We start from the raw sequence: 15768 nt of genomic DNA, 5'->3' as shown, positions 1-15768 counted from the left end.
CCTGAGTTGCTGTAAGTGTGACTTTGGTCACAGAATTATAGCGTTTTCTCCTCTGGTAAAGGTGTCAAACAACAGATGGTCTGGAACAGCTGTGATTATGGACGAAAAGACACAGAAGCTCAGCCTGAAGCGGGAACTAGGTCTGGTGGGAGCCGTGTCCCTCATCGGAGGGACCATGATTGGGTCTGGGATCTTCATGTCCCCGCAGACGGTCCTCTCTACCATCGGCAGCCCCGGAGCCAGCCTGGTGGTGTGGGCCTGCTGCGGTTTACTAGTGATAATGGCCTCTTTCTGCTACGCTGAGCTGGGCACTGTCATAAGAGAATCGGGGGGAGAGTACATCTACATCCTCAGGACTTCGGGTCCAGTCGTCGCCTTCATGTTAATCTTCAGCTCTGTGTTGTTTGTGCGACCCGCTGGTGTTGCTGGCATAGCATTGAGTTTCGCTCAGTATGTTGTGGCTCCTTTCTACATCGACTGCCCCCCTCCAGTGCTGCTGGTGAAGTGCGTGGCTGCAGCTGCGATTATAACGCTGGCCGTTGTCAACTGCCTTAATGTGCGGTTTTCAATGTCAGTCCAAGTGTTTTTTATGGTGGCCAAGGTTCTGGCCCTGGCTGTCATTATAATAGGAGGGGTGGTGATGCTTATCAAAGGTCACACTGAAAACTTTGAAGACTCTTTTGACAACACAAATCTGGGCATCAACCCAATTGGCATTGCTTTCTACCAGGGCCTGTGGTCCTACGACGGCTGGAACAATCTCAATTATGTGACTGAAGAGTTGAAACGTCCAGAGGTAAGTCAGAGGGGATACAAGGTTTCAGTTCAAAGTGTTATTGCACTGGAGGAAATATTGAGTAGGACCCATAAGCAGTCAATGTCGAGCCGACCTTGACACTCCAGCATCAGCTGTCCTCCACACATCACACTAAAAAACAAAGTTACAGATGTTTTCTTCACAAGAGAGGAGCTATAGATTATTATTGCTGTGGACTTCAGTTAATGTTTAAACTTCGTCTACTCACATGACTTGATAAAGAATACATGATGTAGGGTGGCAGTGAAAGACTAAAGGTGATTGCAAATATATGTTGCAGTCTGATCATGATTATAAAGTAAGAAATGAGTTCAGGGATTTGAAAAAGGTTTAATATCTGATTAAAATAGTCTGACAGTGCACAATACAATACAATAGAAATGCTTATTGGTGATAAAAGATTTAGAAAAAAAATAAAACTGCATTCCGCAATAGAAAGCTTAGCTGAAAAATCAAAGAGAATAACTTTATTCACATGCCAACATCATCCTCCGTTCCTGGCTTGGCAATAACTCACTGTGGTAGTGAAGTTTAGAGAGAACAAGATGACGCAGGCAACCAGCGTGCTGGTGACCCACCTTGACACCAACAAAGGTGTCATCAAATCAGCTGCTGTAGACACACTAATACCCGGAGCTGACAAAATTCATAGCTTCATTAATTGAGTAAAAGTATAGATCAACCTGATCAAATATTTCTCCAGTACTAGTGAAAGTTGTCAGATTTTTACTTGAGTTAAAGTACTGTTTTATTCAGAAGTAGCACATTGTTGCATTGTTCCACAAAAGAACTGTGTGTTCCTGGTAAAGTTTTTTTTTTTTTTATTATTTCACCAGTGTGTTTGTTTGACCAACCAAGTCGTGGAAATACGTCATGACAGTCATGTTTTTGAAGGGCACGCTCCAGTTGTTGAGACATAACTGCACATTCTGCACAGTAAACTGTCATCCAGTGCTAATTGTGTCCTGGTCACAAACCAGTGGATGAGTCTTTATTCTTGTAAATATTCTGGAGAGAACAATGCGCATGTGCTTTGTGGACTTGTCTTACAGCTGTGTTCTCAAGGCTGTCTTGTGTGTGCACTGTAGGAGTAGTACCAGGCTCATTGCTACCTGGTGTGTGGCTCAAGCATATTCCCTATGGATGTTGGGCTGTGGCAAAGTTGCATCTTATCACTGGTTCTGTTTGTTTTTGACATGGACAGAATCTCTTGGCACATCCATGGGGCATCACAGGAAGAGTGATCTCAGGACTGCATCTCTCCTTTTTGCAGGTGATGTAGTTCTCCTGGCTTCACCAGGTCTTGATCTCCAGTGCACGCTAGGATAGTTTAGTAGGATAGTTTGCAGTCAGAGTAGGAGGCCATGCTGTTGTGCTGGAAAAGTGCAGGTTGGGAGTGAATTGCTGCCTGAATGGAGTTCAGATATGTATAGGTTTTCTTGCACCTGAGAAACATAGAGATAAACAGGAAAACTGGGAGATCATCAGAAGTGACGCTGGTGTTAACTGTTGTGCTGATGAGGGAGTTGAACCACAAGGTGAAACCCTCAATTTACATCCTAATTGTCACCTTTGGAGCTGGGCTTCGAGTTGTGACCTAAAGAATCACACAAGACACAAGAAGCCAAAATAAGTTTTCCTGGTTGAGCATGAGGAATTTGGCATCCAGAAGGAGCTTGCAGCTGAACCACTGCTGCTTCTCACTGAGGGAGCCATGTTGAGAGGGTTTGAATAGCAAGTGTCCCAAACTGATAAGAGTAAGGTTACTCCAAAAATGACAGAGGCAATGCTTCAGTCTCAAGATTTCAGTTTTACTTACTTAAATTATCATCAGGAGCAAATAAATACCGGGTCTGTCAGCCGATTGGGTCAATTAGACTGATGTCACAGGCTAAGACAGAACAAGGCCGGTGACATCATCAGCCTGATGGATGCAGTCAGCTGACACATGAGATATTTGCTGTGGTTTCCTGACACCAAACTGCCTCTGATGATGGTTTTTAAGTAAATCCAGGAGACTGCAACAGTGAGTCTGTCATTCTGTGGAGTAAACCCATACGTGCATTGACTATCAGTGGATCTCTCGATGTCACAAACTTCTCAGGAGAGAATTTAACATGGTGATATAATGTGGTAATTCATTATAAATCTGGTGTTTCACTCAAGCTATAACACACATTTCCTCCCAGCTAACACATCTGCATTACGTGGCTGAATTTCAGAAATGAATTAACATGAGAGTAAATAAGATCTCATCCATTTTCTATACACACTTATCTTGCACAAACATCCGATCTCATCTCGGACTGAGTGAGACGTAGGATACACCCTGGACAGGTCGCCAGTCTGTCACAGGACTAACATACAGACAAACAAACACATTTACAGGACACATTCACACCACTGGACATTGTTTACCTCCATGTGTTTGGACTGAGGGTGGTCGAACACAGGAGCACCCAGAGCTAACCCACAATAGGAGAAGCATGCAGAAATAGATTTAAAAGAAATATGCAGTAAATGTATTTTCATTTTGTCCATTTAGAAAAACATAATTATTAATTTGTAGTGCACATGTATGTATTTATTCCCCTATTAAACGGGAGCCCATGGCAGGAGGAGCATTATATTTCTTTAAAGGAAACATTGGAGAACATGTCCGGTCAATAGACAGACCAATTAATAGGAGTATGAGAAGTGAAATCGGATAAAACACATTTTCAGTATGTCTTTGCCCTGTAATACTTTACAGACAAGCAGAAAATATTCCTCAATATTCCCATCAGCCAGAGCAATAACCTCTAATACGACGAAGCAACAGTATATTTTAAATTAGTTTCAGGTGATTGTCTATCCAGAGAATTGTTACTGACAAACGACCTCGCCACACCTTGGTTTAGTGGCTGATGTTTCCCCTCCTATTGTGGACACAGCCCTGACATTACCCAACAGTGAGCAGTTAATCTGTAGCTAGGTCTACACATGTGCAGTGTGCACTGTGAATGCCTCTAAGGAGACACCAGCTATCAAACAATGGAGAGTGACAACCAGAGGCTCAATCTGAAGAGAGAAGTGGGGATCATAGGAGCTGTGTCATTCATTGCTGGAACCATGATGGGATCTGGGATCTTCATATCCCCCCAGTATGTGCTGTCCACCATTGGCAGCCCCGGAGCCAGCCTTATTGTCTGGGCTTGCTGTGGGCTCATAGCCATGCTGGGGGGGCTCTGCTATGCTGAACTGGGCACAGTCATACCGGAGTCTGGAGGAGAGTATATCTACATGCTGCGGACGGCAGGGAAAGTGGTGGCTTTCATGTTTGTCTTCAGCTTCATCATTGTCATGAGGCCTGCCAGTGCCACAGGAATTGCCCTGAGTTTTGCTGAATATGTTGTGGCCCCGTTTTACGAGGGCTGCACCCCTCCACAGCTGGTGGTGAAGTGTGTGGCTGCAGCAGGAATCATGGTGCTGGCCATAGTTAACTGTCTGAGTGTCCGCTTGGCCACCTCCATCCAGGTGATGTCCATGGTAGTCAAAGTGCTGGCAATGGCAGTGATCGCACTCGGAGGTGTTGTGATGCTTTTCCAGGGCAGCACGCAGAACTTTGATAACTCCTTTGAGGGGACGAATGTTGGTGTCAGCTCCATTGGTATTGCTTTCTATCAGGGCTTGTGGTCCTATGATGGTTGGAATACCTTGAATTATTTAACTGAAGAGCTGAAACATCCAGAGGTAAGAAAGTTTACTTTTCATCTATTTCATGAAATAACACAATTATACTGTTGGCAAATATCAAATTGTTAGATTATATACTTATGAAATGACTATGCAAACTACTAAGACTTCAGATCTAGGATCAAGATTAGAGTAAACTGGGGTAAGACACCCAAGTAAGAACAATGTCTGTTTTCTTTTAAAATATGTATATCTTGAATATCAATATAATACGTACACAAGAATCCTTAAGTCAACACATGTAGAATGTAATTAAATCATAACAGACTACACTGTGTTGTTATAAAGCTAAATGTAAAATCTTGTGAAGGGGCATCCTCCCCCAGGACCGGGGGAAGATAAAGAAGCCCCTGGGGGGCATCTTGCCTCATGAGTCATTTTAATCTATACAAACTTGGTGCTCATGCATTAGATTAACTTTATTTTCAAATTTTGATGTTGGTCTTACTTTAACTGCAACATAAATGTTATATGACACATTGTTTTTAGAAATGTTTGATTATTGCCAACTGATTTCAAATTGATGGGCCTACGACACAGACAGTTAAAAACATTATTTCAGCTTTATTATCATTGATGTTTAAATTACTGACATAAAAATCCTGTTACATACAAAAGCAAGTGAATAATTAAAATGATGTAACATCACCACAGATGCTTTGCCCACACTCACAAAGTGAGAATAAACTCAGCTGTACATTTTTCATCAATTTACCTCAAAACCATTTCTTTGTTTTTTTTCTCTCACTAGTAAAAATTTTGATTTACCTTGGTTTATTGTTTATATATTGTTCATCATTGTTTATTGGTCCTGTTGACTCATTCAACAAAGCAAGAAGAAATTCACATTGCCCAGGAACCTCACCTCTCACATAGATCTTTTTTTAAGGCCTGACAGTAAATAACACAATGAGTGAAAGTGCTGCTTGAATAATACAACAGTTGAATGACACAGGAATGATTATATCCAGATAAGAGATTGCATGTTCAGGTGGGAACTTTGAGTCAAGACCTGGATGTACACAGATTTACAGCTACAGTGGAGTTAATGTTAAATTCAAGAAGACTACAATCAAGAGTTTTTACTGCCCTGTGATCATCTACATTTTATGATATGTCCAGCTTTTAGTCTCTGTGTGTGTGAATACTCTTTGTCTGGGTGTCTGCTCTGTAAGGCTGAATTACAACTACGGTGTCTTAACCTTGTGCTCTGTGATCTGTGTGGCCATGGCGGACAAAGAACCTGAAGGCCTGAAAATGAAACGCGAAATTGGGTTGATTGGTGGTGTAGCACTGGTTTCAGGAACAATGATCGGCTCCGGTATATTCATGTCCCCACAGTTTGTTCTGGGCTACGTTGGAAGCCCTGGAGCGAGTCTTGTGATCTGGGCTCTCTCAGGAGTTGTAGCTTTGTTTGGAGCGCTGTCCTACACTGAGCTTGGAACAATCATATCTGAATCTGGTGGGGACTTCATCTACATACTGAGGATCTATGGTTCAGGTCCTGCTTTTTTTGCAGCTTTTACTTTTATCTTGGTTGTGAAGCCGTTCAGCATTGCAGCAATGGCAATTAGCATAGCAGAGTATGCTGTAGCACCCTTTTACACAGGCTGCCCTCCTCCACAGCTGGTAGTGAAGTGTGCTGCTGCCGTGACGATACTGGTTGTGGCCATAGCCAATATTTTGAATGTCCGCATCGCTCTGAGAATCCAGGTGGTCTTCTTGGTGGCCAAAGTGCTGACACTGACATTCATAGTAATCGGAGGGTTAGTGGAGCTCATACAGAGCAGCTCTGTCATTGTGGAGAATTTGAAAGTTGAGAATGCATTTAAAGGGACTCAGTACTCTTTGAGCACTCTAGGAATGGCTTTCTATCAAGGACTCTGGTCTTATGCTGGCTGGTACAACCTGAACTATGTCACTGAGGAGCTGGAAAGACCAGAGGTGAGACTGTGAGAAGATGGATTGTGCATGTGTGTGTATATATATATATATATATATATATATATGTACATAAAATGCAAAAGTCCCTAAAGTCACTTGACAGGTGATGTTTTATTTGTTTTCATAAGCTTTGAAAATCAATGTTAAGTTATATAAAGACAATCAAAGATGTGATCGTAAAGCACACTGAGGTTGAAGTCTTATCTAAGTGTGACAAAGGTGAGCATTCACCAGTGTTTTTATCATGTGCAGTGTATCTTATATAAAATACAAGAATAAAGCAACAAGCGGCAGTTGAAATGTCACATAATATTATTTGGCAGGAAAAGCAGGTCAGACAGAAGGTTTCCCATGACAGATGACGTTATGTAATGTATTTCTTTATTCACATAATTTCTGTGGATCTTGGCTGTACTTTTATGTGACTGAAAATTAAAATTGATTATTTAAAAACAAACAATGACTGTAGAAGTTCAAGAGCAAAACTGTTTTATTAACTGATTTTATTCTGCAGTAATGAGACGTGATATCAATGTGACCCTGATTGGGAATTTTAGCCTTCATAAAAAATGTGATGTAAATCATTTTCAAGTTAATGACAGTGGTTAATCTTTGTGTTTGATAGGGTTTATTGTTCATGGCAGCTTGAGCTGAATGCATAACATTTTTGGTTTTGCTGACTCTTACTGAAAGAGCTTTATAGAGCTTTGAATGATTTGTGGTTGCTTTCCAAAGTAAATGTCTTATACATTTATTATTAGTGTAACTGTTGCAAGATAATTGTTGATGCTCAGTGTCTGAGAAGTTTGCTTAGCAGAGCTTTTACATTAATCTTACCTAATAAAAACAACAACCAATGAGGGTTTGTAGGGCAGTGTGTTTTTTTAAATAGGAAGGTAGGAGGTGACTCAAGGACTGATGGTAAATGCTTATGGTTAAAACATTTACTTCTTAGCTGACAGACCCTGAATAATTTGAGCTTGGTTGTTGATTAATTCTTTGCAGTCATCACTGTCATATTCAAGTAAATGCACATCCTCATGCACGATTTCTTCTATACAAGATACTGTGTGAAGGGTCTCTGTAATCTGTTCAACTCTAAATGTTCACAGTACTTATTGCTCTTGGTTGCACTCAGACTTTTGCCTAAATCCTTATTGAACCTGATTCCAGCATCAGTATTACAACTATCTGTTGTGCGAGTTTGTGCATACTGATCAAAACCTAAACATTTTGTCTTTTTTATTCTCAGGTCAATCTCCCTCGGGCAGTGGTGATCGCCATTTCTCTGGTGACCGGCTTGTACTTGCTGGTGAACGTGAGCTACCTGACAGTGATGACCCCCAAAGAGCTCATGTCTTCCAGCGCAGTGGCAGTTACCTGGGGGTAAGGCAGCCCCTGATGATGATGTCACAGACTGTGGTAGATGGGTCTAGATTCATCTAGATTGACTTGTTGTTTTTATCAAACAGGCTTTAATTCGGTAAGACTTTTGATTTACTGTAGTTTAGAAATCCCTAATGACCTTTTGAACAGTGAAAATCAAATCAGAGTAATGTACCCAAGCCCCATGATATACTTTCTATTTGAAGCAGTTGTCTACAACTTCCACGTTTTCCCACAGGAATAAGGTGTTAGGGAGCTGGGGGTGGATCATGTCTGTGGCTGCAGCATTGTCAGCTTTTGGTTCCCTGAACGGGACCTTCTTCAGTGGAGGCCGTGTGTGCTTTGTTGCTGCCAGGGAAGGGCACATGGTGAGAATTTCTTCATGCTATAAAAAAATATGTTTGACTGTTGAGTGTAAGATTGTTGTGACAGGGTTTTGTTTGTGTGTCTGTTTGTGTGTTTGTTTGTTTGTTTGTTTGTTTGTTTGTTCCATAGCCAGATATTCTGTCCATGGCTCACGTCCGCAGACTGACTCCATCGCCAGCGCTGATCTTCACCACCATCGTGTCTCTGGTGGTGCTGATCCCTGGAGACTTCCAGAGTATCGTCAACTTCTTCAGGTGAAGGCCGGGTCTGGGTCTCTTCTTCGTTACTTTAGGAAAAGAAACAGTCTGTTTGTGTTTTGTCTGACATTTATCTTTACTGCTGTTGTCAGTTTCACCGCCTGGTTTTTCTACGCCATCACCCTGTCTGGACTCCTCTATCTGAAGATCAAGAAGCCAGAACTCCCCAGGCCATACAGGGTCAGTGTCACACACATTTCTCTCTTTTTTTAACACTGCATGAGACTCACAGCCTGCTGTCATGCTTGTCTCTTCCTCTCTCCACAGGTTCCCATTATACTCCCCATCCTGGTCCTCATTGCAGCAATATTCCTCGTGCTGGCACCGATCATAGACAATCCTCAGATTGAATACCTCTATGTGACTTTATTTATCTTCAGTGGAATCATAATCTACATACCCTTCATCCATTACAAGCTCTGCCCCAGCCTTTTGACCAAGTTAACAGTGTTCCTGCAGCTCTTCCTAGAGGTCGCCCCGGCAGAGAAAAACCTGTGATTTCCACTTCTTATGCATCTGTTTTTTTTTTTTTAACTATACCTGTTTTTGTTATGACACTCAAACATTGCAGGTTACATTCCTCATACAATAACATAATGACAGTATTACCTCCCATTTCTGTCTTCTGCTTTAACTTTTATAAACTAGTGCTGGTAAACGCAAGATGCTTGTAAAAATTTTCTCCAAAAAGCATTAATAATTTTCTTTGAATTTCCTGGTATGTGTTGCCTTTTTGCACAAGTGCACTCAGTATTTATTTTGCTGACTTCTGACTCAAATCAGAGAGAATGTGGGAAAATGTTTCTTAAGTTTGCCTGTGCAACAGATTTCTATTTCAGTTCATTATAAATGTTCATTTGTTAAACACTCCAGATCCATGAAAATGAATCTTGAACAGATTTTATTTACAAGAAAACACCCAGGTCTGTACAGAAAATGTCCAATTGAGTATCAAGTTTTTTCTTGAATGATGATACATTAATTTGGGAGTGAGCGAGAAGCTGTATTAATGACTTCCTGTGTTCTTGTACAAGATGCAAACTCTGAACAGAGTTTCTACTGTTCTCTAAACACTTATAATGACGCCAAACTGAGAAAAAGCACCACAAGGTAATTGCTGCATTTTTTAGCAGAAAAAGCAGCAGAAAAACATTCATCACAGAGCATCAAATGAAAAAGAAACAGTTAAACAGTTACTGTTTTAAATATCATGTGTTACAGTTTTAAAGAACAAGATGTGACTTGTGATTTCAATAAAGTTATACATTATCAGCTGTGCTTCAGAGACAGTGCATGAAAAGAAAACAAGGTTTGTATTTTTTAGACATGCTGGTGGAATGACTCCACAGTGTTGGTATGTTGAGTCACCACTTTGGTCCAGTCTGAGATATTTCAAGGATGGATTGCCATGCAAGTTGTACAGACATCCCTGCTCCCCAGAGGATGAATGGAGGTGATCCACTGACTTTTCCCCCTGCACCACCAGCAGACTGACATTTCTTTTATTGGATGGTTTGCAATAAAGTCTGGTACACACATTCCTGTCCCCCTGAGGATGAACTGTAAAAACATTGGTGATCCTTTAACATTTCATTGCTTCATCAAGTCAAACTGTTTCTGTCCAATGTTTTATCATGTGATTTTATGTCTTAAAACCTGCAAAGTTAACAATGTTCTCATCAGCCATTGCTGTACTTTGTGGTTATTGCTAATATGCTAAGCTAAGATGGTAAACAAATTAACATTACAGCTGCTAAACATCAGCAGGTGAGCATGTTACTATGCTGATGTTAGCAATTAGCTCACAGTACTGCTGTTCGTTAGTACAGCCTCACAGCCCCGAGCATGGCTGCAGATTATTAGTCTTGTTTTCCAAAACTGGCTGTCCTCCATTTTTCTGCAATTTTCAGCCCTGTGCATCACTCACTTTATGTGCAGTATATTTTGTTATTGTCTTAATCCACTGTGAGTGGACACTGGGCTACAAGATAAATAATAATAATAATATCTTGATGGAGATGACCTTCCTGAAACAAATGCTCCCTGTGAGTCTTAAATACAAAGACACTCATACAAATTGTGTGGATTTAAAAAAAAAAAAGTTTATTAAATAATTGTTATCCACCAAAAGGATAAAGGATAACAACACATGGCCAATTCATAGTGCAATTTCACATGACAAAAGATTGTTCAACACAAAACAGGAAAGGGAAGGACAGGGGGATTGGGTATAATGTAAAGTGTTTGCATCTGCAGACAAAAAAGTCTGAAATGGAAAATGACAAAGTGTCTCTCGTGTATGTTTAATCTGTTTCTGTGTGTGAGGGTCCTTTTGTCAAAATCCATTTGAAGCATTACTCTGCTTCAGTTTTCTTCTCTGTACCGTTTGCACAGCTCTTCTCCCCTGTCCCACTCCCGCCCCCCTGTGACGACTGGTGGTACAGCATGTGAAGCCGCTCCGCGTTCATGTGCGCGTCCTCTGCCCCCTCACAGCACTTCATCCAGGACTGTGGAATGGCCTCAATGCCGTAGTGAGCCCCGGCGATGGCCCCGGCCATGCAGGCGATGGTGTCCGTGTCCCCTCCCAGGGCCAGGCTGTACGCTATTGTCCTCTCCAGGCCGCCATAGTTCTCCGGAAGGCATTCCCGGGGCTGCAGGCAGTGGAGGACACAGAAGATGGCCGTGGGGACTGAGTGGAGTGCAGCTATGCCATTACCTGGAAGGAAAGACAGATTGAAATGCACGTGGCTATAGGCAACATTTTTACAATATGTTAAAATTCTGCGCTGTTCTCAGCCTAAATCACACAAAGTGACAGAATATAAGAAAGATGATTAAGGAGGGATGGACAACAGGTGAAAAGCTGGATGAGAAGTTCAACAGAAATATACTGAAACAGATACTAACCCAGTTCAGAGATGACCTCCTCTATGCTGACCTTGCTCCTGTCCATCAGGTCTCTAACTCTGTGGAGGCGCTCACAGAATGGCTTGTCTGCTTCCTTCAGGCTGTATAGACACATCATGTTTAACACTTACACTGACTGATGCTGAAAAACAACACCAAACTTCAGATCCAACAGACATCCTAAAGCCTCCACGTCTGCCTCAGCACAGACACACGGAGGCTTTCATCACGTAGTACTCACATTCTGGCATCGCTGCGTGTCGCCTCATCGTCCTCCACTTCCTCCATCTCTGTGATTAGCCTGCTAATGAACTGCTGAGGTAAGTCTAGCGCCCCCTGCAGGGAGAGGTGCACAGCCAACGCCTGCAGCACTGCTCCGTTATAACCCAGAGAGCAGGAGTGGGTCAGCATGGCGCCCAGGCGAGCAAACTGGACAGGAAAGAAAACGAGACAGAAATCAGACCAACTCATCTTCCAGGCAACTTGGTGTGTTTCATTGCGAGTCATAATTTAGAGGAAATCTGAAGGTAAACATGTGGTTTACGGATAAATACTTTAATAAAGACTGTTATTTTGTCCTGTTTTATGCAGAAGTGAAGCTTAGGTTGTCAATCACAGCAGAACCAAAATAAAACCCTTGTTCCTGTGGTAAGGTAACCACAGTGTCACATGTCAAAGTCTCTGTTATGCAGTGGAAGATTTTAGTGTAATTGTATTTGTATCCTGTCTTCTTACTGTAATGGGGAAATGTAATCCCCACATTCTTGTTTGCTATAGTATAAGAGATTGGGTGGTTCTCATTTTGAGGCGCTCACTATGTGGGGACCATTGATCTCTGTATAAGTGCTGAGCCACAAACCACAAACCACACAGACAGGCCTGAGTCTTCATCTTTCTCTAAGAGTTGCACGTTACATATTAACACTGATATGTACATGAGCTGCTTTGCACTTTATTTATTTGAGAATTGATTTATGAAAAGAACTATCAGACTATTTACTTGATTTGGATCCTCTTTCAAATTGACTTGAGTAGGATTTGATATATGATTATGTAATTATAGGTAGGATCTGAGATGAAATTTATACTTACCTTTAAAGCTATCATTAAAGCAACATGAAACTCATGCATTATTTTTTAAATTTCATGAAGTGAATTGGTGCTGGAGCTGATAAATGCTTTCTGACATGACCTTATGTGTAGATTTAATAATTTACTTGAGACTTGTGAGTCAAGTGTCCAATTAGGACTCAAAGTAAACTTGGTCATACCTCTGGTTTACTGTGTCACAGCAGCTGACATGTAACAACAAACAAATACACGTTCTCAAACAATTTAACATACTTACCAACCCCTGTAACAACACTAGGTGTTTCCTGATACCTCTTTGTGTAGCGTGGTTGTTAAGTAGTAGTCATTATTTATGTACCTGGAGATTGGCTGTCAGGAGGTTTGTAGAGCTGTCCACTAAAAGTCGATGCATCAGTCAATAAGACCCTGAGTCGACTCGAATTACCAAACCATAAAACTAAGTGTGATGGGAGAAGAGACGAATGGTGGAAACAGAGGGCAGTACAACGCTACACAGCACAAGGCAGGGCAGTGCGACTCTTTTCTGTTGGCTGCTCCAACGCTCTCAACTTCACTGCTGTCAGCACCAGGCTGTAAAAACACCAACTTCTACTTCCTCTGATTATGTGGAAATCTGATGTATTCGCATCCCAGATGATTGCCAAAGACATTAAAACTAGAGTTTTTAGGTAAAACATGAGAGTCATGTACAGGGGTATCGTGTGGGGCGGCTGAAGCTGAACTGAACTGGACTGACACTACAGAAGAAGAGGAGTCAGTGATATATTCCTCCTATTTGTAGATAATGAAAAAACAACTTCAGTAATAATGTTAACTGTTTAGAAAAATACAGATAAGAAAAAGCATGAACCAGCAAAGAAAAAGTCTTAATATATATTGAGGATGACTCCCTAGGAACCAGCACAAAGGAGTGCATGACTTATAGTATTAATGAAATGATAAACAATTCTTATGACATCTTGTGTCATGTATGTCATTTATAACGTGCTTTGAGTCCACAAAGACACCCTCTGCTCACCCTTTTAACATCATCCAGGTCAGGGAAAGCCAGTGCAAAGGGAGCCGCCCTCATGGCCCCCCCATTCCCAAAGGAGCCCCGACCATTAAACTGGTCCCTGGCTGGCTGGTACACATCACTGAGTTGGGGGGAGGACAGCTTCTTCAGCACTTGGATCACCCCAGAACCATAACCACGACCAGGAGATGCACTGTACTCCTTAGCAAACCTAGAGGGACGAGATACCTGAGCTTCAGTCTGCATGTTTGTGAATGCTGTCCTCAATTTACTTCACAAACCTTTGATGCACTACAATACATACACACGTCAGCAGTGGCTCTTGTATACCTGCGGGCCATGTCCTGCTCATCAAAACCGGTACGGGTGAGTAGGGACTGGACCACACAACGAGCCATTGCCGTGTCATCACTATATTCAAGAATGCCTATGACACACACACACATACATGTATATGTATATATATATGGTTCATTATACATATCATCTTTACAAGTATTCCAGCGCTGTTCTACAATATAGACTGCAGCTGCAAATTTTGTAGTCCAGAATTAGTCCTTAAATTACTTCTCCAATAAAATAAAAATGAATCATTTCTAATTTTAATAATCTACAACGCATGCATTAGTTTAATATCTGGTATCTGAGTAATGGCCGAACTGTAGGCCTATAGCATTCATCTTCCTACTGTGTAAGGCTTCCCAAGCTCTACATCTTGACATGGGTGAAGAGAGCAGGAGGCCGGGGTCAGTGTTTCTGTTACCGTGCCTCTATTCCACGGTTATCAACAGCACCTTACAGCCTGGGGCCGGACTGTTATGAAATCTCATGCTCTCACTAACCGTTTCCTTTAGTCTCATCGTCCAGGCTGTTCAGGTGCTGCAGCACACTCTCCATGGGAACCTCCTCCGCTCCTTCAAACTCTCCGCCGACACAGTCACCGAGCACAGCCGCGACCAGCGCTCCCCTAAACCGGGACAAAGACGCCGGGCCCCCCGCTGCTGCCACCGCTCTCACTGCAGTCATTGCCATTCATCCGCCGGTGAAGAGACTTCAGCCTACACCGAGACAAACACGCCGCTGGTCCGCGGACCAGACTGTGAGACAGGGAGTGGGCGCAGCGTAAGTTACAACAACAACAAATGTTGACTCAACTGCCCCTTTCTAGTGCTTCCTGAAAACGTCTAGATGACTGCTTAACCCGGATGAAAGATTCGGGTCGTCCTACATAAAAGTACACATCCATAGATTGGGTTTTCACTAACAGACAGGGTGCATTCTGTTCTAGTTTGTGTATTTCTATGCACTGAAATCTGTTGGATACCGAAGTGGATACTATAAATGCGACCCAACTTTCTGAAAAACGCTCATTATCACCGCGTAGTTGTTCGAGTTTTGATGGGACCTCATCATATACATGTATGTTGTATGTCCACATTTTTGCTTGCTTTTGTTTTAGGTTTTTGGGGTTGTTTTTTGTAGTTTGTTCGATACCCTCGTTTTTACGGTACAGTCGTAGATTTGTTAAGATCGCCTTCTGCTGGACTGGAGTCCTGAAAAGATGAAAACACCTTGCTAATGATTTGGATTTAACTGTGATCTAACTTTAAAAATAACTAATGTAGAATAGTGAGACTGAGGATGACAGGACGCTGTCTTCTCTCCTTGTGGGCCTCTTAATTGTCCTAATGCTGTTTGTCTAAATTGCACAGAACTAATCTAAAAGCATCTGCTGATGTGAACCATGCCTCATAAAAAAGAGCTCTCAGAAGATCTACGATCAAGAATTGTTCATTTGCATGAAGTTGGAAAGGGTTATAAAGTCATCTCAAAGAGTTTAGATATTCATTAGTCTACAGTCAGAAACACTGGGAAATGGTAAAGGTGTCAGGTGTCAGAGTTTGTGGTACCTCCATCAGTGAAGGGCCACAGGACACAAGTAGCCTACTAAACAAGTGGATGGCAAGGTTGTGGCTACTGTGAAACTTAAAGGGAGCAGTGCACCTGGTGATTGGCCAACAAAAGATTTGTTGTGATCTCAAAGAGACAGGAGACCACCAGGTCATATATGAAAGACTTTGTTAAGTAAATGACATGTCAAAGACATAAAGATGATATATTGTTTTCATTAAGTAGTGGGGTATTTAAACCACGTGAGTACAGTAGATGGCTCACCCATGACCACATTTCCTTGGCCATAGCTGGTCAGAGACTGTACTGTCAATGGTGTTTGTGTTTCCTGCTGCCTC

General features: G+C 42.0%; 2 protein-coding genes across 4 annotated transcripts; one reads left to right on the top strand and one right to left on the bottom strand.

The window, feature by feature from the left end:
• The first annotated feature begins 23 nt into the window (after positions 1 to 23).
• On the top strand, positions 24 to 10191 carry LOC111673719 (b(0,+)-type amino acid transporter 1). Of its 3 annotated transcripts, none has more exons than XM_023431565.2 (6): positions 24 to 796; positions 7749 to 7882; positions 8121 to 8250; positions 8378 to 8502; positions 8598 to 8685; positions 8773 to 10043. In XM_023431565.2, exons 1-6 carry the CDS (start codon positions 98 to 100, stop codon positions 9001 to 9003), a joined length of 1407 nt encoding a protein of 468 aa, XP_023287333.1. In that variant the 5' UTR covers positions 24 to 97; the 3' UTR covers positions 9004 to 10043. The 3 variants fall into 3 exon arrangements, with proteins under 3 accessions (XP_023287333.1, XP_023287334.1, XP_023287332.1); XM_023431566.2 differs by lacking the exon at positions 24 to 796 and adding an exon at positions 3803 to 4549; XM_023431564.2 differs by lacking the exon at positions 24 to 796 and adding an exon at positions 5398 to 6496 and having other exon boundaries at positions 8773 to 10191.
• On the bottom strand, positions 9390 to 14705 carry adprs (ADP-ribosylserine hydrolase). Its single transcript, XM_023431567.2, has 6 exons — positions 14362 to 14705; positions 13850 to 13946; positions 13523 to 13730; positions 11654 to 11841; positions 11413 to 11513; positions 9390 to 11221 (listed from the first exon to the last, which is right to left on the bottom strand). The coding sequence occupies exons 1-6, from the start codon at positions 14549 to 14551 to the stop codon at positions 10860 to 10862; spliced, it is 1146 nt and encodes a 381-aa protein (XP_023287335.1). The 5' UTR covers positions 14552 to 14705; the 3' UTR covers positions 9390 to 10859.
• Positions 14706 to 15768: the final 1063 nt, after the last annotated feature.

Source organism: Seriola lalandi, unplaced genomic scaffold (genome assembly GCF_002814215.2).
Source record: "Seriola lalandi dorsalis isolate HSWRI2012SDOR001 ecotype SW California unplaced genomic scaffold, Sedor1 jcf7180002054925, whole genome shotgun sequence".
Classification (NCBI taxonomy): Eukaryota; Metazoa; Chordata; class Actinopteri; order Carangiformes; family Carangidae; genus Seriola; species Seriola lalandi.
This window is presented reverse-complemented; position numbering and strand designations above follow the sequence as displayed.

What these genes read in the sequence shown, in the direction of transcription:
- LOC111673719 (XM_023431564.2), top strand. Translation starts at nt 5,780, where the DNA reads ATGGCGGACAAAGAACCTGAAGGCCTGAAAATGAAACGCGAAATTGGG. An exon ending in AGGAGCTGGAAAGACCAGAG is followed by an intron (nt 6,497 to 7,748) that starts GTGAGACTGTGA and finishes TTTTATTCTCAG; the next exon opens with GTCAATCTCCCTCGGGCAGT. An exon ending in AACTCCCCAGGCCATACAGG is followed by an intron (nt 8,686 to 8,772) that starts GTCAGTGTCACA and finishes CTCTCTCCACAG; the next exon opens with GTTCCCATTATACTCCCCAT.
- adprs (XM_023431567.2), bottom strand. Translation starts at nt 14,551, where the DNA reads ATGGCAATGACTGCAGTGAGAGCGGTGGCAGCAGCGGGGGGCCCGGCG. An exon ending in CGATGAGACTAAAGGAAACG is followed by an intron (nt 13,947 to 14,361) that starts GTTAGTGAGAGC and finishes TGTGTGTCATAG; the next exon opens with GCATTCTTGAATATAGTGAT. An exon ending in GGAGGTCATCTCTGAACTGG is followed by an intron (nt 11,222 to 11,412) that starts GTTAGTATCTGT and finishes CTTTCCTTCCAG; the next exon opens with GTAATGGCATAGCTGCACTC.